The following is a 23,048-nucleotide window of genomic DNA, read 5'->3' as shown; positions in this document are numbered from 1 at the left end:
GAAAAGGAGATAGGGTCTGGTACACAAATTCTCCTGAGTCAGGCTGCGTATCCCTTGCATGAGTTTGTGCCCATCTGCTAGCAGATACATACGGTTATTACCTAATAATGATTTTGTAATCCTATATTGAGAAAATATTCTAAGTATTGGATCCCTATATTTGAGGTTGCATTGTTTAGATTTACTTTTTCGGAAAAGAACTTTATTGTTTGAAATGTTTAAACGGCTTCAAATATTTCTTGACAAGTAATTAGTATTCTTGATGTATAATTGAATAAAAAAAAAAAGAAGGGAGGAGGCTTCTGATAGGCCTGCGCTGGGGGGCAGGCAGAACGAAGGAGGCTTCCCATTGGGCAGTGGGGGTAGGAAGAAAGGAGGCTTCCAATTGGCCTGCGGAGACTGGAAAAAAAGGAGAAGGAAAGTACAACAGGGCAGTGACACACCGCTTGTGAAGCGCTGCTATAAGGGATGAAGAATTGGATATCATCTGCAAGAAGATGGCAGAGAGAACGTAACTAAATCAATAGAAACATAGAAACATAGAAACATAGAAATGACGGCAGAAGAAGACCGAATGGCCCATCCAGTCTGCCCAGCAAGCCTCACACATTTTTTCTCTCATTCTTATCTGTTACTCTTAGCTCCTTGTTCTATTCCCCTTCCACCCCCACCATTAATGTAGAGAGCAGTGATGGAGCTGCATGCAAGTGAAATATCTAGCTTGATTAGTTAGGGGTAGTAGGGGCAGTAACCGCCGCGATAAGCAAGCTACACCCATGCTTATTTGTTTTACCTAGACTATGTTGTACAGCTCTTGTTGGTTTTTTTTTTTTTTTTTTCTTCTCCCCTGCTGTAGAAGCAGAGAGCCATGCTGGATATGCATTGAAAGTGAAGTATCAGGCACATTTGGTTGGGGTAGTAACCGCCGTAACAAGCCAGCTACTCCTCGCTTTGTGATTGCGAATCCTTTTTTTTCTTCACCCCTGTCGTTGAAGCTATGCAGGATATGCGTGAAGCATCAGTTTTTTGTTTTGTTTTTTTTTTTCCCCCTGCCCTTGAAGCAGAGAGCTATGCTGGAAATGCGTGATGTATCAGTCTTTCTCCCATGCCGATGCAGGAGAGAACCATGCTGGATATGCATGGAAAGTGAAGTATCAGGCACATTTGGTTTGGGGTAGTAACTGCCGTAACAAGCCAGCTACTCCCCGCGTTTTGAGTGCGAACCCTTTTTCTTCTCCTTTGCCGTTGTAGCAGAGAGCTCTGCTGGATGTGTGAAGTATCAGTTATTCTTCTCCCCTGTCATTGAAGCAGAGAGCTATGCTGTATATGCATTGAAAGTGAAGTATCAGGCATATTTGGTTTGGGGTAGTAACCGCCGTAACAAGCCAGCTACTCCCCTCTTTATGAGTGCAAATCCTTTTTTCCATTACCTCTTGCTGTTGAAGCTTAGAGCGATGTAGGAGTCACAGTAAGCATGTGTATGTTTATTTAGTAAGGGTATTGTGTCAATAGCCATACCCTTACTAAATAAACATACACATGCTTACTGTGACTCCTACATCGCTCTAAGCTTCAACAGCAAGAGGTAATGGAAAAAAGGATTTGCACTCATAAAGAGGGGAGTAGCTGGCTTGTTACGGCGGTTACTACCCCAAACCAAATATGCCTGATACTTCACTTTCAATGCATATACAGCATAGCTCTCTGCTTCAATGACAGGGGAGAAGAATAACTGATACTTCAAATGAAACTAAAACGCAATCCGTGTTTGACTCAAACCCTCCTATGATTGTATCAAATGATGACAGTAATGGTGTCACCGTGCTCAATAGAGCCAAGAGTGAAGACCCTTATGGTACACCTGACAGGATCTGTACCATTCAGAGCTATGTGAGCCAATTCTTATTTGCTGAGGGCGATTGAACAGGAACGAGGTGAACCATCTAAAAACTGTATTGGTAATACCAATAGATTGTAAGCGGAATGTTGTGATCCAGGGTGACAAATGCTGCAGATATGTCAAATGAAACTAAAACGCAATCCGTGTTTGACTCAAACCCTCCTATGATTGTATCAAATGATGACAGTAATGGTGTCACCGTGCTGGTTCGGATGAAGAGTGGCATTCTTGTTAATGTTTTGTATAAACTGATGCAGCACAACTGATTCAACATTCTTTGCTGATGTGGTTAAGAAGGCTGTAGAAAACCATTAAATCCGTGTTTTCCTTTTTTGGGATAGGCAGGATAGAAGTTTGTTTTAACATATCCGGAAAAACACCAGAGTTAAGGGAAAGATTAACCAGTTGGGCTAATGGGGAAGAAATGTAATCACGTGCAGCCTTTAAAAGGTGACCTGGGCATGGATTGAGTGGGCTGGATGATACTTTCATCTTGGATAGTATACGTGGAATCATTGTAGAATCAGTGTCTTCAAAGGAAGACCAAGGACTGGACTTAGGGATGGAGAGATGAGAAAAACATTGAAATGTTGAGCAATGCTATTGCAGAGGGCATTGTCAATATTATCAAGGGTGTCTTATTTTAAAGAGGTTAACAACGTTAAATAACGATTCAGGGTTTCCATTAGCGGCTTGAGTTTTATCTGAGTGAAATGACTTTTTTGAAATATCAATTAGTTTCCTAAAAGTTCAAAAGTAGATGCCCCAGTGGCAGCATTGTCAAAGAGGATGACTACACCGGTAGAAGGGGGAGCCTCCTTAGACGCACAGGATAGAAAGGAAGAAACCTTTTTGAAGAAAGCATTTGAGACAGCCGGTTTATCTTTGCAAGCAGCGGTACGTGGGGGTTCTATAAATGGCAGAGGGAATGATTTCCTGTCTAGAGAACGACTCCATGACCGAGGCAGTTAAAATTTCATCCTTTGAAAAGCAACTGGCTGCACAAAGCGAAAAGATAGAAGACCTAGAGAAGAGGTCTCGCAGAAACAACCTCCGTCTGGTGCGGATCTCACAATTGGTAGAGGATCTTCGTTTGGACAATTTTCTAGAGAAATGGATCACCGAAGTACCACAGCTACCATATCTTCAGGGCCTAATAAAAAGAGAACGAGCGCACCGACTGGGCCACTGACCACATGGAGACAGGTGGCCCAGAGCTGTTATTGCTGGGTTTCTAAATTGGGCGCACAAGCAGCAAATCTTAATGAGCCGACCACAAACATCAGAATATTTGTGCCTCTCCCTTATGTCACCAAATGTGTGCAGGCTATGAAGTTACGCAGGTATTTACAGAGGTGGAAGCTATAGAAAAACATAAATGTACATTTAAATGTAATACAATCACTTAATGGCCCGGCATATGAGCCATGGAAATAACTGGAAATGGGAGCCGTGTTACTGCCCTGGACACCAAACTCTTCCTGCCCTGTTAATTGTTTGATTGATTGCATTTCATTAGTCTCCTGATTTGAAAAAATACTAAGCAGGAGCTGATAAGAGAGGGGATGAGGGTTTTGGGAGCAGGCTCAGAGAGGAAGGGATAAATGCACTTTAGCAATGTTTTGGATGTGCAGAAGGAGGGATTGGCATCAAAGATGACCCAAGGTTAGGGGCTGAGCAGTCAGGAGGATGAGAGACAGTGACAGAATCAGATGTTCCTGAGATTCTGGGTAATACTCTGTTAGATCTTGGGTTTATTATTCACTGATTTATCCAGGCAGAGGCATTTGATATTCTGTGTCTCTGGGATCAGAGAATCTTTTCATAGTTAGACTTGCAAACCCCGAGGTCCAGAGAGGAATCTGACTCCAGAGGAACAAGTCTGGCAGTTCCTGGGGATGAGGGGTCCTGGTGTCCCCTCTTCCATGATAAAATGATAAGAGATTAAAGCCAGCTGAGCCCCTCCATGTGTCCCTGAGCGTTTCTGGTTTGTGTTTCAGGTGCCGGTGATGTCTGAGGACCTCGATGTCTCTTTCTCCCAGGAGGAAGGGAGGTGTTCAGATGAAGGACAGAAGGAGCTTTACAGGGATGTGAAGGAGAATTATGAGATCCTGAGCTCTGTAGGTAAGGATTGCATTTTCTGTATTTTTAGTAAATACAGGAGATGTTTTACTAAAAGTCATTTTTTCCCTGGGTCAGCTCCACACCAGAGATGTGCAAGCAGGCCTGGATTTATCAATATGTGCATGAGGCCTGTCCTCAGTCCCTCTCCTCACCCCTTATCTTGTCCTCTGTCCCTCTCCTCACCCTTTGCCTGACCTCTGGCCCTCTCCTCACCCTTTGCCTGACCTCTGTCCCTCTCCTCACCCTTTGCCTGGTCCTCTGTCCCTCGCCTCGCCCCTTACCTCGTCCTCAGTCCCTCGCCTCGCCCTCAGTCCCTGGCCCCGCCCCTCACCTCGTCCTCAGTCCCTGGCCCCGCCCCTCATCCTCAGTCCCTGGCCCCGCCCCTTACCTCGTCCTCTCATCCTCTTTCTCTCCCATCCCTGAGAGTTTCTCTCTCTGCTGATACTTTAGATGGTTTTCCCTCAATAAAAAGAAAATAAATTTATACAGACGCACGTAAGGTTGGAAAACAAGTTTATTTATATAATGTAATAGAGAAGATGGAAATGTTAGGGATGTGAGCAGGGCTGGTACTAACCTCTGCGCCGCCCTGTGCATAGAGTCCCAGCCGCTGCGCCACGCTCGCACGCTGATCTCCTCACCCCCACCCCAGTGGCAGCATGGGCAGCCTTCTGTTTCTTCAGCCGCCGGAAGAAGATATGAGTGCATATCCTCTTCTGGCGGCGGTGGCGCTCTCTCCGCCCTCTGCTGGCCTGCCGCCTCCCCGGATGTGCCGCTCCGTGCAATTGCCTGGTTTGCACGGCCTGTATGTGAGTTATTTTTAAGTGATCTGTGCTTTAGATGTAGATGTGCTATTGCATGTATATTAAATGTGGTTTATTATTATTTTAATTTATTATTGTAATCACTTAGTATCGCAGGTCCACTGTAAGTGAATAATAATAAATGTTTTTAAAACAATAAATAGTGGATAAACCCAGAGGAACCAGACCCACAGGCATCCTAAAGGAGGGACCTGTGTGATCTCCAGCGTTCCTGCATTACAGGAGGTTTATTGCTGCTCAGATAAAAATGTCACGTCATTAGTGGCAGTGGAAGGTATAATCACAACTCCCGTGTTAAAAGATCTTCACTGGCTCCCAGTGCAGAGCCGCTCTTAGTTGAAACCGATGGTGATATTCAGAAATAAAGGGTTTGATGTCTTCTAAGTTAGGACGTTATGAGCCACTGATATCATTGAGGACTGAAGGGACAGGGATGCTTCTGTTCCCTCTGCTCCTGAGTACTGATTGCTACTAACACATAAGAGAACCTTTACTTTTTCCTGCTCTTCCAGCTGAGTTCAGGATGGAGGGTTATTTATGAGTGTTTGAAAACTTTATTATGTAAAGATGTTTTTAATTTATCCATTCTGTGTGATGTTGTTTTATTTGTGATGGTCCAAGGAAGCAAACCGGTAACCGATCCAATGTGACGAACAACAGAGGAATGAAAGGATGGATCGGTAAAAATGGACTTTTATTGGAACTTGCCCGACTCTGGCCGAGTTTCGCTCTGCCGAGCTGCCTCAGGGGCTTGTTGAGCCAGAAACTTGGCTCTATATACTTGTGCTGATTTCCTAGGATGAAGGAATATGAGTGAACACACCGAATCCGGGCTTGTCACTTGTAATTCATCAATCACTTGTGTGAACAGTATTGATGCAATTCTTTGTTGAACTTGCACCGGTCACATACTGCTCTGTCAAAACAGTTTTACCGATCCATCCTTTCATTCCTCTGTTTTATTTGTGATTACATGTACATGTATCTTTGTAACTCAGCCAGAACAATTGCATTGGAGGAGGTTGGATAAAGGTTTGTACATATAAAATAAATGCTCTACAGTATGGTAAAGAGAGCCACAGGAGCTCTATAAAGACAGCACACAGGCGTTTTCACAGGCATGTCTTAAAGCTTCAGCTTCGTCACAGATTTCTCTAATATCATAGATCCCATGCGATCATTGTGTGATGCTTCAGAAAGTCTGATGCCAGGTCACTGGTAGCTTTCCATTCCATTGTCCCTGATACATGATTAATTCCTTCATTTTATATCCAGCAGCCAATGAGGTCACACAGGAAGAGAAGAGGGAGGAGAATCGAGAAGAGCACCCTACAGTACTAGCACTTAAACAAAGGCAATCAGGAAATGACTCTGAAAATCTTTCCCAGAAGGCTGAGGGGGGCGACACTTGCCAAAGTCAGCAGGCATTGGAGAAGAAGCAGCGAGACCCTGCAGGAGATGCTCCAGATGGAGTCACCAAGTGTGTGAGTAGTGACAGGAAGCTCACAGTCAGCCCTGTGCATCAGGTAGACCTGAGAGCAGAAAGACTCTTCCAATGTACTAACAGTGATCAAATGAGTTCTGACCTCCACCAAATAGAGGAGAAAGGGAAGAAATCCTTTCACTGTGACACCTGTGGGAAAGCCTTTGATAGGAAATGTCATTTTGAATTGCACCAGAAAACCCACACAGGAGCAAGACCTTTTCCATGCTCTCAGTGTGGAAAATGTTTCAAACATAAGTTAACCCTGAAATTACACCAGAAAATCACACTCAAGGGAGCATTTTCACTTGTATTGAATGCAAGAAAAGCTTGTCTAGCAGGGAATCCTTAGTAATACACCAAAGAACACACACAGGACAGAGACCCACTCATTACCCTCTTCCATTTAGTCAATTCGTACACTCTATAAGACCTATTGGACGCCATTTGTACATTGTTATACCTGTTCAATTCACCTGTATATGGAATGTTTTAATACGTTCAGCTAATAAGTTTCTCGGTTATACTGTGATTTAACTGTATTAAGTTGTTAAACTGTAAACCGGGGTGAAGGCTGATTGCTATACCTCGGTATATAAAAATTTCCAAATAAATAAATAGGATGGGAATCTTACAGCTCTCATTTCTCTTTATTAAATTACCAGAAAATGGAGACAGAAGAGAGAACATTTTCATGTTCTGAAAGAGGAGAAAACATTGACAAGCAAGACTTAGAAGCAAACCCAAAACCACAAAGAGAAGAAACATTATTCATGTGTACTGGTGGTGACAGAAACTTAAATCAGAAAGAAGACTTCACACAATTAAAATTCCAACCAGGAGAGAGAGCAATTTCACATAATAAGTGCAACAAAAGCTTATGTGAGGGGAAAGTCTTTTCAGGAGAAAGAAAAAAACTTACTGGTGAGAGACCATTGTCTTGTATTCAGTCCGAAAAAAGCTTCAGTAGGAAGGTAGATGTCCTACAAGAGAAGAAAATCCCCAAAGTAGAAGGCCCATTTACATGTAGTGAATGTGGTAAAAGTTTCAGTCAGAAAGGAACCTTTAAACACCACCAAAGAATCCACACAGGAGAGAAGCCATTTATGTGTAGTGAGTGTGGTAAAACTTTCACTTGGAAACAAGATCTCAAATTCCATCAGAGAATCCACACAGGAGAGAAGCCATTTACATGTAGTGAATGTGGTAAAAGTTTCAGTCACAAAGGAAACTTCAAACTCCACCAGAGAACCCACACAGGAGAGAAGCCATTTACATGTAGTGAGTGTGGAAAAAGTTTTGGTCATAAAGGAAGCTTCAAACTCCACCAGAGAACTCACACAGGAGAGAAGCCATTTACATGTAGTGAGTGTGGTAAAGGTTTCAGTCAGAAAGGAAGCTTCAAACTCCACCAGAGAACCCACACAGGAGAGAAGCCATTTACATGTAGTGAGTGTGATAAAACTTTCAAGTGCAAAGCAAACTTTGAATGCCACCAGAGAATCCACACTGGAGAGAAGCCATATACATGTAATGAATGTGGTAAAAGTTTTAGTCAGAAAGGAAGCTTAAAATGTCATCAGAGAATCCACACTGGAGAGCAGCCATTTACTTGTAGTGAATGTGGTAAAAGTTTCAGTCAGAAAGGAAGCTTAAAATGTCATCAGAGAATCCACACTGGAGAGCAGCCATTTACTTGTAGTGAATGTGGTAAAAGTTTCAGTCATAAAGTAGCCTTCGATTTCCACCAGAGAATCCACACTGGAGAGAAGCCATATACATGTAGTGAGTGTGGTATAAGTTTCAGTCGGAAAGAGCATCTCAAAGAGCACCAGAGAATCCACACTGGAGAGAAGCCATATACATGTAGTGAGTGTGGTATAAGTTTCAGTCAGAAAAGAAGCTTCAATCTGCACCAGAAAATCCACACAAGAAAGAAGCCATTTACATGTAGCGAGTGTGGTAAACGTTTCAGTGATAAAGGAAGCTTTAACCTCCACCAGAGAGTCCACACAGGAGAGAAGCCATTTTCATGTAGTGAGTGTGGTATAAGTTTCAGTTGGAAACAAAATCTTAAATCTCACGAGAGAATCCACACTGGAGAGAAGCCATTTATATGTAGTGAGTGCGGTAAAAGTTTCAGTCAGAAACAAAGTCTCAAATATCATGAGAGAATCCATACCGGAGAGAAGACATTTATATGTAATGAGTGTGGTAAAAAATTCAATCAGAAAGGAAGCTTCAAACTGCACCAGAAAATCCACACAAGAAAGAAGCCATTTGCATGTAGTGAATGTGGTAAAATCTTCAGTCTGAAACAAAATCTCAAATCCCACCTGAGAATCCACACTGGAGAGAAGCCATTTACATGTAGTGAGTGTGATAAAAGCTTCAGACTGAAACACAATCTCACATCCCACCTGAGAATCCACACTGGAGAGAAGCAATTTATATGTAGTGAGTGTGGTAAAAGTTTCAGTAGGAAAGAAAATCTCAAATCTCACCAGAGAATCCACACTGGAGAGAAGAAGCCATTTACGTGTAGTGAGTGTGGTAAAACTTTCAGTGATAAAAGAAGCTTCAAATCGCACCAGAGAATCCACACAGGAGAGATGCAATTTACAATGTCGTGAGAGTGGTAAAAGTTAAAGTGTGGAAAGAAACTTAAAACTACACCAGATAAACCATTAACATATCTTTCATATAGCATCAGAGAATCTGTGCTGGAGTGTAACCAAATGCTTGCACTTTGTGTGGTAAAAGCTTCAGAACAAAGGAAGAACTTTCAAGCCACCAGAGAAGCCACACAGGAGTCACATGCAATTGACACACTCCTATGTTTGTTGTTATTGTAAAATGGTCTGGTAAAGATATTAAAGAGTTGAACTATGTATAAGTTGAACTATGTATAAAGTAACTTCTAAGAGTCAGTGTATGCTGAGTTTGTACTTTCTAACAGGTGAAGGTGGTGTGGACCTTACAGATGCAAATACCCAATCAGTACTGAAGTACGAAAGTGAATGGCCAAAATTGGTCACCATCCTTAAGCATGGACAATTGTTACAAGAGTTGAAGGAATAAGTGAGACTCTGCCAGTACATGAGGGGAAATAAGCAATGGAATTTGCAAACAGGATAAAAATCATTGCAAAGAATCAGACCAGTAAACAAGGAAAATCAATTCCCAAAAATATAAATGTAGTGGGAAATACGAAGAGTTACATCAAAAACCCCACATGGCTCAAAATCTGACACAGGAATGGTCCTGGAATGGTGAGCTTAAACATAGGGATGAGAGATTGATAATTGCAGCCCAGGATAGGGGATGGTTCACAGCAGAGAAGAAATCCTGTTGAACAGACAAATGCAGCGTCTGTAAAACAGAATTAGAAAAGGTTACACAGCTTGCTGCTGGAGGTCAGGTGCTGATATGAGACCTGGATACAGAAAGGCATAATAAGGTGGTCCGGCTCATCCTCAGAAGTCGTGTAAACATTATACCATTGCTGTACCAGGAACGCACTGGGATCCTGATCCTAAGAGCAAAGCGGACATTGCAGTAAAGTCAAAAAAGACAGGAAGATCATTGCTGATAGAGGTATCAGTAGCAGGTGAATACTCTGTGGATCATATGGAGACATCAAAGATCCTTAAGTGCCATAAGATGGAATTGGAGACCAAGGAAATGTGGGAGAAGGACAGAGAACTGGTCCACATGTATTGGGTGCCATGGGACTGACTAAGAAAAACTTCAGGCACAGCTGGAGCTGTTGCCTGTGCATATAACATCTTATGATCTCCAGAAGGAGGCTCTCTTTAGCACAATTGAACTATTGTGAAGGGCATTAGCAATGAATTTGAGAGTTTGACATCTCATTCGAGGTGTCCTGACTTAGCATTTGTCTGTACTGAATGTGACAAGAAAGTCACTCAGCTCCTCACCTTAAAAAGCACCAAGTGCTCCATTCACAGCTGAAGGACAGAAAATAATGGAACAGAGGGACTCTTATATTCCTTGTCATTACTTTCACTTGGTACAAAATCTAGAACAAATGTGAGTAAGGCCAGTGTTAGTATTTAAGGATGAAAAAAGAGAAAAAGATAAATGCACGCATCGCCCAGGATAAAATGGAGGTAATAATGGTGGCAATGACAGTGCAGGATCTTCATGTGAAGGTCACATCCCTGCCACAGTTATAGGCCCTGGAGAACCTGCTCAGGGACCCACTGAATCAGGAAATAGTCCTCAAGTTTATGACAAAATGATCAGGGGCTGGGATGGAGGCACACTGCTCCCTGAGGATGAGAACTAGAGAAGGTACTGCAAATTTCATGCATAATCCCTGCATTTTAAATCTAAAGGGCACAGAAGGAGAGCCCACCAAAACCTAGAAGAAACTGCATCAAAGTTAAACTGCAAAAAAAATCCAATTATCTTAGTTATAGATCTCTAAGTGGAAAAGTAAAAACAAGAAAAGAATTGCAGAACAATTTGTATGAGCAGCATTTTTCTTAGAAAGAGAGAAAATCCATTCTAGGATTGTAAAACATGGGATGAGTTGGTTTCAGTCTTTGCCCATCAACCCTCCCCTATTCCCTTTTTTTTTTTAATGTATAATCTTTTTTTATTGGCAAGTCATAACGTACAACAATATGCAAGAAACAAGTAAACAACAAATTGCCACCATTATACAGCACATTGAAGAATCGACAATCACAGAGGCAACCATGTTGGAGAAAAATTGCCTTCATAATTTTAGAATAATCTCAATAATAACAACAAACAAAAGATCAAATTACATGCTGAAGTGTGATAACCTGCTAAACCTTATCAACCCCCCCTTACCCACCCCCCTCCCCTACCCCACACTGGTTTGCTACAATCGTGACCTACTAAGAAACGGTGCATAAGAATCGATTACTAATACTCCTGTGTGGTGGATTAGCATAATAGCTACAAATCTATGGACTGGAAATGGTACTATCATCAGCTATCCATTTTTGGTATGGACCCCAGATAGCCTGAAAGGAAGAGATATGATTCCGATGGACAGCAGTAAGTCTACTCAATTGGTATAATGAAAAAAGGCGATGTTGCACTGCAGCAAGCGTAGGTATCGTTACTTGCTTCCATTTTATAGCCAACTCTGTTCGGGCAGCAATAAAGATTTGCAAAATCAACTTCTGTGTGGGTGTATTATATTCTTTCATAGGCGCTCCTAGTAATACTTGCCAGGGTTGAGCTGCACAAGGCTTACTTAAGAGCTGGGAAATCCACTGAATCACCCCCTGCCAATAACTCTGTATGCGAGGACAATACCACCAGATGTGCAGATAGGTACCCTGATCGCCACAACCTCTCCAACAGCTGTCTGGAAGATGAGGATAAAACCTGTGTAACGCAAGGGGTGTATAATGCCATCTATATAGCAATTTGTAGCAATTTTCTTGTAAGCCCGCTGATATGGAACACTTGCCAGCCATAGTGAATATAGTGTCCCAATCACTGTCTTCCAAACAACCCGGAAAGTCCGCATCCCACAGCGCCCTATATTTGTGTACCACCTGGGATTTATTATTAAACATAGTATAGATTTTGGATATAATTCCCTTAATACATGAGGCATGTTGACATAAAGTCTCAAAGAGAGTATTATTAGGTCTCAAAGTACGTCTCCTTAAACCAGTTTGTATGAAGGACGCAATTCTGGCATATAGTAGAAAATCTACAGTGCTTCCAGGGTGCAAATCACTAAGCTGCATTCTGGTAAGCACCTTACCCTGCTGTATGATATGTCCCAGGCGCAAGACCCCAGTCCCTCGCCAGCAGCTAAGACCAACTGATCGTTCCGAACAGGGTACTGCCGTATTGGTAAATAAATGGGTTAGCAGGGAGTGCCTTTCAGGTCCCACCAGCTCAGTTTTCCAGCGGTGCCAGATCCGCATCGTGGTGCATAGAGCAAAGGGATAATAATCAAATTTGTCCCACGAAGGACTGGGCTGCCACGGTAACGCTGTAATGGGAAAAGACCCCAACAACCCCTGTTCGAACTTCACCCACTGAGGGAGATACCTGACACCATGTAAGGCCACTAGCGCATGCAACTGGGCCGCATAATAGTACCACAAACTGAAGAGTAGTAAATCACCTGGACCGGATGGTATAATAGTACCACAAACTGAAGAGTAGTAAATCACCTGGACCGGATGGTATACACCCCAGAGTTCTGAAGGAACTAAAAAATGAAATTTCAGACCTATTAGTAAAAATTTGTAACTTATCATTAAAATCATCCATTGTACCTGAAGACTGGAGGATAGCAAATGTAACCCCAATATTTAAAAAGGGCTCCAGGGGCGATCCGGGAAACTACAGACCGGTTAGCCTGACTTCAGTGCCAGGAAAAATAGTGGAAAGTGTTCTAAACATCAAAATCACAGAACATATAGAAAGACATGGTTTAATGGAACAAAGTCAGCATGGCTTTACCCAGGGCAAGTCTTGCCTCACAAATCTGCTTCACTTTTTTGAAGGAGTTAATAAACATGTGGATAAAGGTGAACCGGTAGATATAGTATACTTGGATTTTCAGAAGGCGTTTGACAAAGTTCCTCATGAGAGGCTTCTAGGAAAAGTAAAAAGTCATGGGATAGGTGGCGATGTCCTTTCGTGGATTGCAAACTGGCTAAAAGACAGGAAACAGAGAGTAGGATTAAATGGGCAATTTTCTCAGTGGAAGGGAGTGGACAGTGGAGTGCCTCAGGGATCTGTATTGGGACCCTTACTGTTCAATATATTTATAAATGATCTAGAAAGAAATACGACGAGTGAGATAATCAAATTTGCAGATGACACAAAATTGTTCAGAGTAGTTAAATCACAAGCAGATTGTGATAAATTGCAGGAAGACCTTGTGAGACTGGAAAATTGGGCATCCAAATGGCAGATGAAATTTAATGTGGATAAGTGCAAGGTGATGCATATAGGGAAAAATAACCCATGCCATAATTACACGATGTTGGGTTCCATATTAGGTGCTACAACCCAAGAAAGAGATCTAGGTGTCATAGTGGATAACACATTGAAATCGTCGGTTCAGTGTGCTGCGGCAGTCAAAAAAGCAAACAGAATGTTGGGAATTATTAGAAAAGGAATGATGAATAAAACGGAAAATGTCATAATGCCTCTGTATCGCTCCATGGTGAGACCGCACCTTGAATACTGTGTACAATTCTGGTCGCCGCATCTCAAAAAAGATATAATTGCGATGGAGAAGGTACAGAGAAGGGCTACCAAAATGATAAGGGGAATGGAACAACTCCCCTATGAGGAAAGACTAAAGAGGTTAGGACTTTTCAGCTTGGAGAAGAGACGACTGAGGGGGGATATGATAGAGGTGTTTAAAATCATGAGAGGTCTAGAACGGGTAGATGTGAATCGGTTATTTACTCTTTCGGATAGTAGAAAGACTAGGGGACACTCCATGAAGTTAGCATGGGGCACATTTAAAACTAATCGGAGAAAGTTCTTTTTTACTCAACGCACAATTAAACTCTGGAATTTGTTGCCAGAGAATGTGGTTCGTGCAGTAAGTATAGCTGTGTTTAAAAAAGGATTGGATAAGTTCTTGGAGGAGAAGTCCATTACCTGCTATTAAGTTCACTTAGAGAATAGCCACTGCCATTAGCAATGGTTACATGGAATAGACTTAGTTTTTGGGTACTTGCCAGGTTCTTATGGCCTGGATTGGCCACTGTTGGAAACAAGATGCTGGGCTTGATGGACCCTTGGTCTGACCCAGTATGGCATTTTCTTATGTTCTTAGGTAGATGTAACCCTCCCCTATCTTTAGGTAAATAGAGAATAGACCTTGCCACCCTTGGAGGGCGTTTCCGCCATATGAAGCCACAGATTAATTGCTGCCATTGTTTGAGGAGTGCGGCGGGTATACAGATTGGAATAGTAGTGAAGAAATACAAGAAACGGGGAGAACATTCATTTTAACAATAGCCAGGCGTCCTAGCCAAGAGAATACCTGACGGTCCCATCTCCTCAAGCTCTCCTGAATATTAGCCACCAGAGGTTTATAATTTAGATCATATAATTGGCTCACATGGGTTCCAATCTTAACACCTAAATATTTCAGATAGGAAGATGCCCAGAGAAAAGGAAATCGGCTTTTAAGACTATTCACTGTAGTAGGGGACAGAGTCAGGTTAAGGATTTCCGATTTTTCATAATTGATTCGCATTCCTGATACCGCCGAAAATCCCTGCAATTCAGCCATCGCCCCATGTAAAGATGCTTCAGGGTCAGTAAGAGTTAGCATCACATCGTCCACAAAAAGTGATATTTTGGAGTGAACAGTGCCACCCCAGACCCCTTTAATATTTCCGGCCTCCCGCACCCTAGTAGCAAAGGGTTCCAGGAACAGGGCGAAACCCTCCCCTATTCCCTTAATACGGCCGGCCCTGGGGAGAGGCGCAAGTGAAGTTTTGGGGTCTCTGCATTGCTGCTGTAACCTCATCCCCTGATGACTAACATTGCTTCCTGCTCCTTGGAAGCACCAGTGAGGCAGGAGGTGCAGCAGCCGATGGGTGGAAATCTCTGCACGGGGAATGAAAATCCAGTGAACCCTTCCCTCACCCCCCCACTCACCCCCCAAATCCCACTCTTCAGAATATCAGAGGGGCCTGCAGGGGCTGAGTCTCCCCAGACCCCACAACCTTTAGGGCAGGGGTCAGGAACCTTTTTGGCTGAGAGAGCCATAAACGCCACATATTTTAAAATGTAATTCCATGAGAGCCATACAATATGTTTAAAACTAAATACAAGTAAATGTGTGCATTTTATGTAAGATCACACTTTTAAAGTACAATAAGTCTCTGAAAATATTACACCAGGCCTTAAGACACCAATACATCTCCTATTAGGAAAACGGACCAAGTCAGGCTGCTATAGAGTCCTACACAGAAACTACACGCCAGCAGAAAACCTCACCTGAATCACGTGCTGTCCCTCACCTAACATAGAATAAAGAGACCAAAACGCATAACAAGAAGCATGCAGACAAAAACTGAATTGGAAACTGCAACAAGCCAGAGTCTCTGTATGCAGTGTAACAAAGGAAAAAAGAAACATCACACATCCTTATAAAACAAATCAAGAAATATAAAATCATCAGCAGTAAAACTGTACTAACAAAAAGAACATATTTCGAAACAGCTGATGAGTGGAATATCCAATAATTAAAAACTCATATAAAACATTTCCAGATACCAACAAAATATTTCAAAATAGCAGACACAAAGATCCAGTAATGAAAAATAATGATACAAAATTTTTTTTGCTCTGCATACCTGGGAACGTTTGATATCCAGGTGTCCTGAGATTGTTCTGAATTAGCAGGAGGTGGGGTGGTTTGCTTGGAACTTTCTCCTCTCTCAGTCACATACCAGCGCTCTCTCTCACACTGGCTCTCAATGACACACCTATACACACATGCTCTCAGTCACTCACATATACAAATGTTTTTTCTCTCTCACTTATATAGGCTCTTAATTACACATTTACACACATGCTGTCTATCTTTTCACGCTTACACACACACAGGCTTTCAATCACATAAATACATGCTGTCTTTTTCTCTCACACACAGACTCTCATTCACATGCTTACAAACATGTCCTCTCTTTCTCTCATTTACACACAGGCTCTCAATCACATACTCACATGCTCCCTCACCTAAATCAGCTCTCAATCACACACATACACACATGGTCTCTCTCTCTCATTTAAACACAGGCTCTCAATCACATACTCACATGCTCCATCACCTAAACCAGCTGTCAATCAGACACAGACACACATGATCTCTCTCTTACTTATACACACAGGCTCTTAATCATACATACACATGATCTCTCTCACACACAAAGGATCTCAATCATACACACATACTCTTTCAAACAAACAGGTTTTCAATTACAAACTTACACATACAGGTTCCCAATGGTAAACTTACATTCATGCTCTCTCTCTCACAGGCAGGATCTCAATCACAGACATACTCTCTTTCACATATACAGGCTCTCAATCATTCACATACATGCAATCTCTCACTCACACACACAGGATCTCAAACACACATGCTTGCTCGCTCATTCATTCACTCTCTCTCTCCCCCCCCCCCCCCCCACGGGAACTCGCGGCAGCAGCAGCCACCTCCCAACGCTAACCTCCTTCATTTTCAGCCCTCGCGAAGGCGGAGTCCCATCGGCCGCGGTTGAAGATTTTCATTTTCCTCCGAGCCGCGCTGCAGTCTTCTTCCCGTCGGACACTAGCGTGCCTGCGCGGGTCTTCCCGCGCAGGCACCCGATGCTCTCCACTTCCTCTTCCGGGCCGCGGGAAGAAGAGAGCACCGGCGTGCTCTCTTCTTCCCGCGGCCCGGAAGAGGAAGTGGAGAGCATCGGGTGCCTGCGCGGGAAGACCCACGCAGGCACCCGATGACTCCAGCGCTGGCACCCGGCTGACACCCGATGACTCCCGCGCAGGCACCCGGATGACTCCAGTCGGCGTGCTCTCTTCTCCTCCCCCCCGCGGCCCGGAAGAGGAAGTGGTGAGCATCGGGTGCCTGCGCGGAAGAAGAGACCACGCTAGTGTGGTCTCTTCTTCCCGCGCAGGCACCCGATGCTCTCCACTTCCTCTTCCGGGCCGGGGGGGGGGGGGGAGAAGAGAGCACGCCGGTGCCGCTGACTCCAGCTGTCCTGCCGCGTTCCGCCCGGGCTGACAGCATTTTAAGCCCGGGCGGCGGAGGACCGGGGAGCAGCTGGGTCAGCGGGGAACCGCGAAGTATGGCGACACTTGTCTGCGAGCCAGATGCAGCCCTCAAAAGAGCCATATCTGGCTCGCGAGCCATGGGTTCCCGACCCCTGCTTTAGGGTCACCTATGCTCCCAGGGCATCATTGTGGAAAATACTTTGAACTCCTCAGCTCCGTGTGCTGGAAGGGACAAGAAAGCAAACGATGTTAGGAATTATGAGGAAAGGAATGGAGAATAAAATGTAGAAAGTCATAATACCTCTGTATCCCTCCATGGTGTGTCTGCACCCTGAGTCCTGTGTGCAATTCTGCTCCCTGCATCTCAAAAGCTTTATCATGGATTTTTCTCTCTAAGCAACTGAGGACGTCGGATCTAGTGGGCTATATGTTGCGATCCCCCCTGCTGCTGCGCTACAGGAGGTCTCTTACCTTCCTCCAGAGGCTGCTCTGAAGCCAGGGCCTCGCCTACGTTCCATCCGGGACTTGCTCCAGGGCCTGAGAGGCCTAGCGGTGCCTGTGGCTTGCATGCCTCTGCGTTTGGACTTCCTGGTTTCCAGCCACGCCCGTTTCCCTAGGGGCTGGCCCGCAGCTCTCTACCCCAGTTATAGGACCAGCGGTGGGCGGTCCTGGCAAGCTCCTCCCAGGGAGTTGCCTTCTACCTCCAGTATTTAAGGACTTTCTGTTCACTTGCAACTGGCCTTCGGATTGAGCATTACAGTCGCCTGTAACCTTGCCGATCCAGGTCCTCCATGTATTGATGGCTCCTTGTCCTGTCTCGGTCCGGATATCCACTACCTGAAGTGTTCCTGATGTCTGCCTTGATGTGATCCTGTTCCTGTTCCAGTTCCGGTTGTTCTGCCCTATGTCCTCGTCTGGTTCCTGAGCCTTCTGTCCTGTTGGGCCCTGGAGTGGCCAACAGGAGGGATTCGTCCCCCGGGCTCTTGAGCTTCTGTTCCTGCCAGCCGATGGGGCTTCGGATGTCAGTATCCCAGCATCGGAGTTCCTGTTCGCCTGGATCTTCCGCTTTGTCTTCCCTGCACCCTCCTTTCCTCAGCGTGGTCCGCGACCAGCCTTCCTGGGCTGTGTAGGGCGCGTCTGGGACGGGGTGGTCCGCGACTCAGTCCCGTGGGTGGGCTGAGTAGGGCGCCCTGATGGACAGTGCCATGTTTCCTTCCAGCCCTCCTCTTCAACGTCTTGCTTCAGCCTGTCTTGGATGTCTGCTTCAGCCCTCGTCTGACGTCTTCAGTGTAAAGGACTCTGTCTGCCCTCGCCTCTGTCCGGCCTGCTGCCCATTGCCATACCCAGCGGCAGGTCCGAAAGGGCCGGGAACAGTCGGAGGACCGTTCATTAGTCAACTTCCCCGTGTTGGCTACCATGGGCATGCAGGTCCGGCTGAGGGTCAGACTCCCTGCTTCTGTTCCTGCCTGCCTGGCTCCCCATGCCTGCTCAGCTCACCTCCCACGGTGTGGCTGGGGCTCCTCCTTGAGTCCTGCCGTGGCCCAAGGGCTCACTACCCGCTTACGACGCCCGCGCGCGCTCGTAACACTATAAATGTTTAAAAAGAAAGATACTGCAGAACTAGAAAAGGTACAGAGAGGGGCAACCAAAATGATAAAGGTGAAGGGACGGCTTCCCTATGAGGAAAGGCCGAAGAGGTTAAGGCTGCTCACTCTCTCCCTTCTCTCTCCACTGTCACTCACCCTCCCACTCGTTCCCTTCCCTCTGTCACTCACCCCTCCCTCCCCTCTCTTACCTTCCCTTTCAGTCAGTTACTCATTCCTGTCCCTTCTTTTCCTCTCTGACCCTTCCTACGCTTCACTCTCACAAACTGTTTAATTCCCTTATTCATTCACCTTCCCTTTTAGTTAGAACCCATATTTCTCATCCTCCCTCAGATGTCATTCTCAGCCTGCGGGCAGGTTACCATTAGACCCACAGTAAACGACTCCTCTTCTTCCTGGCGGGCATTAGGAACCTTGCCAGCATATAGTCATATTGAGCTTCTCCACTTGGAGGTGGGAACCCTGTCAGCATATAGTCATATTGGGCGTCTCCACTTGGGGGTGGGAACCCTGAAAACATGCAGTCACATAGAGTATACGCAGGACACAGGAACAAGGAAAAGTAACAGGATCAGGAACAGGAAGGATTCACCAGAGGAGGCAACGAAGTACACGATCAGTGTGCAGACCTGTTGCAAAGGCAACTAACTGAGGCTGGGCCCGGCCTTATATACCGGGATCCAGTGATGTCATCATCCGGGGCCGCGGGTTGGTTTCCCGCTGCGGTTCCTTTAAAAGAAGCAGAGACGCACACGCACCTAGGGAGGAGCATAGCGCAGGACAGTGTCTCCCGCGGATCATGGACGTCCGTCGTGGAGGCAGGAGGACAGGGGGTCATCCAAGGTTGAGGATGGCGGCCCATGGCTGCGAGGGAAGAGGAGCCAGATGCTGGAACACGCAGTTGAGGGTAAGAGGGCTTGGCTGCAGGCGTACCGTAGCCAGTAAATGCCCCAGAAGGAAGCCCTGCCAGCATGCTGTCACACATGCCCTGTCCTGCTGGTGGGGGTGGGAACATGTCACTTCCCGAGCACTGATGCTTTGATCTAGCTGTTGAAGTGAGAACTTGGCCTTTATGATGACTGCATGTTGGAGCATTGTTGGGCCACACATAATGCACCGTTGGGAAAGGATATGTGAGCTGGTGAAAAGTTGCTGGTGAGCCTTAAGTTTGCCCACCACTGATAAGGGTGGGCAAACTTATCTGGCCCTTATCTGGCGTGCAAACTGATAAGTTTGCACGCCAGATAAGGGCCATGAGGACGAAGAAGAGAGCTCCTAATGCCTGTGGCCACACTGCCCTGAATGTGCCCGATCTCGTCTGATCTCGGCAGCCAAACAGGGCTGGGCCTGGTTAGTATTCGGATGGGTGACTGCCTGGGAATCCCAGGTGCTGCAGGCATTTTTTTTTCCCCTCCCTGAAGGCAACTTTCTACTGTTTCTTCTCCTGACTACTCCTGGCTCCGCCACAGCTACGCTTTCTCTTATTCTCCTGTCTTCATTTTTTTTTCCTTTTCCCTTCCTGAAGGCAACTTTCTACTTTGACTACTCCTGACCTGGTTATTTCCTTTTCCCTTCCTGAAGGCAACTTTCTACTTTGACTACTCCTGACCTGGTTATTTCCTTTTCCCTTCCTGAAGGCAACTTTCTACTTTGACTACTCCTGACCTGGTTATTTCCTTTTCCCTTCCTGAACTCAACTTTCTACTTTGACTACTCCTGACCTGGTTATTTCCTTTTCCCTTCCTGAAGCCAACTTTCTACTGTTTCTTCTCCTGACTACTCCTGGCCCGGTTAGTACTCGGATGGATGACCGCCTGGGAATCCCGGGTGCTGCGGGCATTTTTTTTCCCCTCCCTGAAGGCAACTTTCTACTGTTTCTTCTCCTGACTACTCCTGGCTCCGCCGCAGCTACGCTTTCTCTTATTCTCCTGTCTTCATTTTTTTTTCCTTTTCCCTTCCTGAAGGCAACTTTCTACTTTGACTACTCCTGACCTGGTTATTTCCTTTTCCCTTCCTGAAGCCAACTTTCTACTGTTTCTTCTCCTGACTACTCCTGGCCTGGTTAGTACTCGGATGGGTGACCGCCTGGGAATCCCGGGTGCTGCAGGCATTTTTTTCCCCCTCCCTGAAGGCAACTTTCTACTGTTTCTTCTCCTGACTACTCCTGGCTCCGCCGCAGCTACGCTTTCTCTTATTCTCCTGTCTTCATTTTTTTTTCCTTTTCCCTTCCTGAAGGCAACTTTCTACTTTGACTACTCCTGACCTGGTTATTTCCTTTCCCCTCCCTGAAGGCAACTTTCTACTGTTTCTTCTCCGGACTACTCCTGGCTCCGCCGCAGCTACGCTTTCTCTTATTCGCCTAACTGTCTTCATCGCCCGCTGAGGGTGCCCGCACGGAAGCACGCCAGATAAGGGCCATGAGGACGAAGAAGAGAGCTCCTAATGCCTGCGGCCACACTGCCCTGAATATGCCCGATCTTGTCTGATCTCGGCAGCCAAACAGAGCAGGGCCTGGTTAGTACTTGGATGGGTGACCGCCTGGGAATCCCGGGTGCTGCAGGCATTTTTTTCCCCCTCCCTGAAGGCAACTTTCTACTGTTTCTTCTCCTGGCTCCACCGCAGCTACGCTTTCTCTCATTCGCCTAACTGTCTTCATCGCCCGCTAAGGCTGCCCGCACGGAAGCACGCCAGATAAGGGCCATGAGGACGAAGAAGAGAGCTCCTTACTTGGATGGGTGACCGCCTGGGAATACCGGGTGCTGCAGGCATTTTTCCCCCCCCCCCTGAAGTGAACATTCTTCTTTTTCTTCTCCTCACTACTCCTGGCTCCACCGCAGCAACGCTTTCTCTTATTCTCCCAACTGTCTTCATCGTCCGCTAAGGCTGCCCGCAGGGAAGCACGCCAGATAAGGGCCATGAGGACGAAGAAGAGATATCCTTACGCCTGTGGCCACACTGCCCTGAATGTGCCCGATCTCATCTGATCTCTGCAGCCAAACAGGGTGGGGCCTGGTTAGTACTTGGATGGGTGACCACCTGGGAATACCAGGTGCTTCAGGCATTTTTTTTCCCCTCCCTGAAGTGAACATTCTTCTTTTTCTTCTCCTCACTACTCCTGGCTCCACCGCAGCTATGCTTTCTCTCATTCTCCTAACTGTCTTCATCGCCCGCTAAGGGGGCCCGCACGGAAGCAGGCCAGATAAGGGCCATGAGGACGAAGAAGAGAGATCCTTACACCTGCGGCCACACTGCCCTGAATGTGCCCAATCTCGTCTGATCTCTGCAGCCAAACAGGGCTGGGCCTGGTTAGTACTTGGATGGGTGACCACCTGGGAATCCCGGGTGCTGCAGGCATTTTTTTTCCCCTCCCTGAAGTAAACATTCTTCTTCTTCTTCTCCTCACTACTCCTGGCTCCACCGCAGCTACGCTTTCTCTTATTCGCCTAACTGTCTTCATTGCCCGCTAAGGGGGTCCGCATGGAAGCACGCCAGATAAGGGCCATGAGGACGAAGAAGAGAGCTCCTTGCGTCTGCAGCCACACTGCCCTGATTATGCCCGATCTCATCTGATCTCGGCAGCCAAACAGGGCTGGGCCTGGTTAGTACTTGGATGGGTGACCGCCTGGGAATACCGGGTGCTGCAGGCTTTTTTTTTTTCCCCTCCCTGAAGTGAACATTCTTCTTTTTCTTCTCCTCACTACTCCTGGCTCCACCGCAGCTACGCTTTCTCTCATTCTCCTAACTGTCTTCATCGCCCGCTAAGGCTGCCCGCATGGAAGCACGCCAGATAAGGGCCATGAGGACGAAGAAGAGCGATCCTTATACCTACGGCCACAGTGCCCTGAATATGCCTGATCTCGGAAGCCAAATAGGGTTGGGTCTGGTTAGTACTTGGATGGGTGACCACTTGGGAATTCCAGATGCTGTAGGCATTTTTTTTCCCCTCCATGAAGTCAACATAGTGATGAAAACCGAGAACCGGAGGGTCGTGGAGGCTTGTATGGAAATTGTGCCTCTCCCCAGGTATGGCCATATTAAGGGAAGATGGGAAGGTTGATGGGAAAAGACAAACCAACTCATCCCATGTTTTACAATCCTAGAATGGATGTCTAAGAAAAATGCTGTGATACAAATTGTTCTACAATTGTTTTGATCCTTGTTTTTATTTCTCCACTTTGAGATCTTTAATTAAGATCAGTAGATATTTTTTTGCAGTTTAACTTTGATGCTGTTTCTTCTTCCAGGTTTTGGTGGGCTCTCATTTCTGCACCCTCTAGATTTAAAATGCAGGGATTATGCATGAAATTTGCAGTACCTTCTCTAGTTCTCATCCT

The 23,048-nt window shown here is 45.7% G+C and overlaps 1 protein-coding gene, 2 non-coding genes and 4 pseudogenes across 6 annotated transcripts in view; all 7 read left to right on the top strand.

Annotated features, from left to right (window-relative positions):
• The window catches only part of LOC115083461 (gastrula zinc finger protein XlCGF57.1-like), a 389,522-nt gene extending 378,011 nt beyond the window's left edge, over positions 1 to 11,511 (top strand). The window contains exons 1-3 of one of the 4 annotated variants that reach the window (XM_029587306.1): positions 3,984 to 4,024; positions 6,124 to 6,328; positions 6,997 to 11,511. In XM_029587306.1, the coding sequence (XP_029443166.1) occupies positions 7,000 to 8,964 (1,965 nt within the window). In that variant the 5' untranslated portion in view covers positions 3,984 to 4,024; positions 6,124 to 6,328; positions 6,997 to 6,999 and the 3' untranslated portion in view covers positions 8,965 to 11,511. Of the gene's footprint in view, positions 1 to 3,983; positions 4,025 to 6,123; positions 6,333 to 6,996 lie in introns of those variants that run through there. The other 3 variants (XM_029587305.1, XM_029587304.1, XM_029587302.1) reach the window with 3 other exon arrangements.
• An 8,483-nt stretch (positions 11,512 to 19,994) lies between these two features.
• Positions 19,995 to 20,113, top strand: LOC115086345 (annotated as a pseudogene).
• Positions 20,114 to 21,158: 1,045 nt separating this feature from the next.
• On the top strand, positions 21,159 to 21,277 carry LOC115086370 (annotated as a pseudogene).
• Positions 21,278 to 21,656: 379 nt separating this feature from the next.
• LOC115086323 lies at positions 21,657 to 21,775 on the top strand. Its single transcript, XR_003855223.1, has one exon. It is a non-coding gene; the product is annotated as a 5S ribosomal RNA (ribosomal RNA).
• A 174-nt stretch (positions 21,776 to 21,949) lies between these two features.
• LOC115086391 lies at positions 21,950 to 22,068 on the top strand (annotated as a pseudogene).
• A 174-nt stretch (positions 22,069 to 22,242) lies between these two features.
• LOC115086421 lies at positions 22,243 to 22,361 on the top strand. The gene has a single exon (XR_003855293.1). It is a non-coding gene; the product is annotated as a 5S ribosomal RNA (ribosomal RNA).
• Positions 22,362 to 22,537: 176 nt separating this feature from the next.
• Positions 22,538 to 22,646, top strand: LOC115086402 (annotated as a pseudogene).
• Positions 22,647 to 23,048: the final 402 nt, after the last annotated feature.

The sequence above is a fragment of the Rhinatrema bivittatum genome, chromosome 2 (genome assembly GCF_901001135.1).
Source record: "Rhinatrema bivittatum chromosome 2, aRhiBiv1.1, whole genome shotgun sequence".
NCBI classification, from domain to species: Eukaryota; Metazoa; Chordata; class Amphibia; order Gymnophiona; family Rhinatrematidae; genus Rhinatrema; species Rhinatrema bivittatum.
The sequence above is the reverse complement of the archived record's forward strand: the minus strand, read 5'-3'. Positions and strand labels throughout refer to the sequence as shown.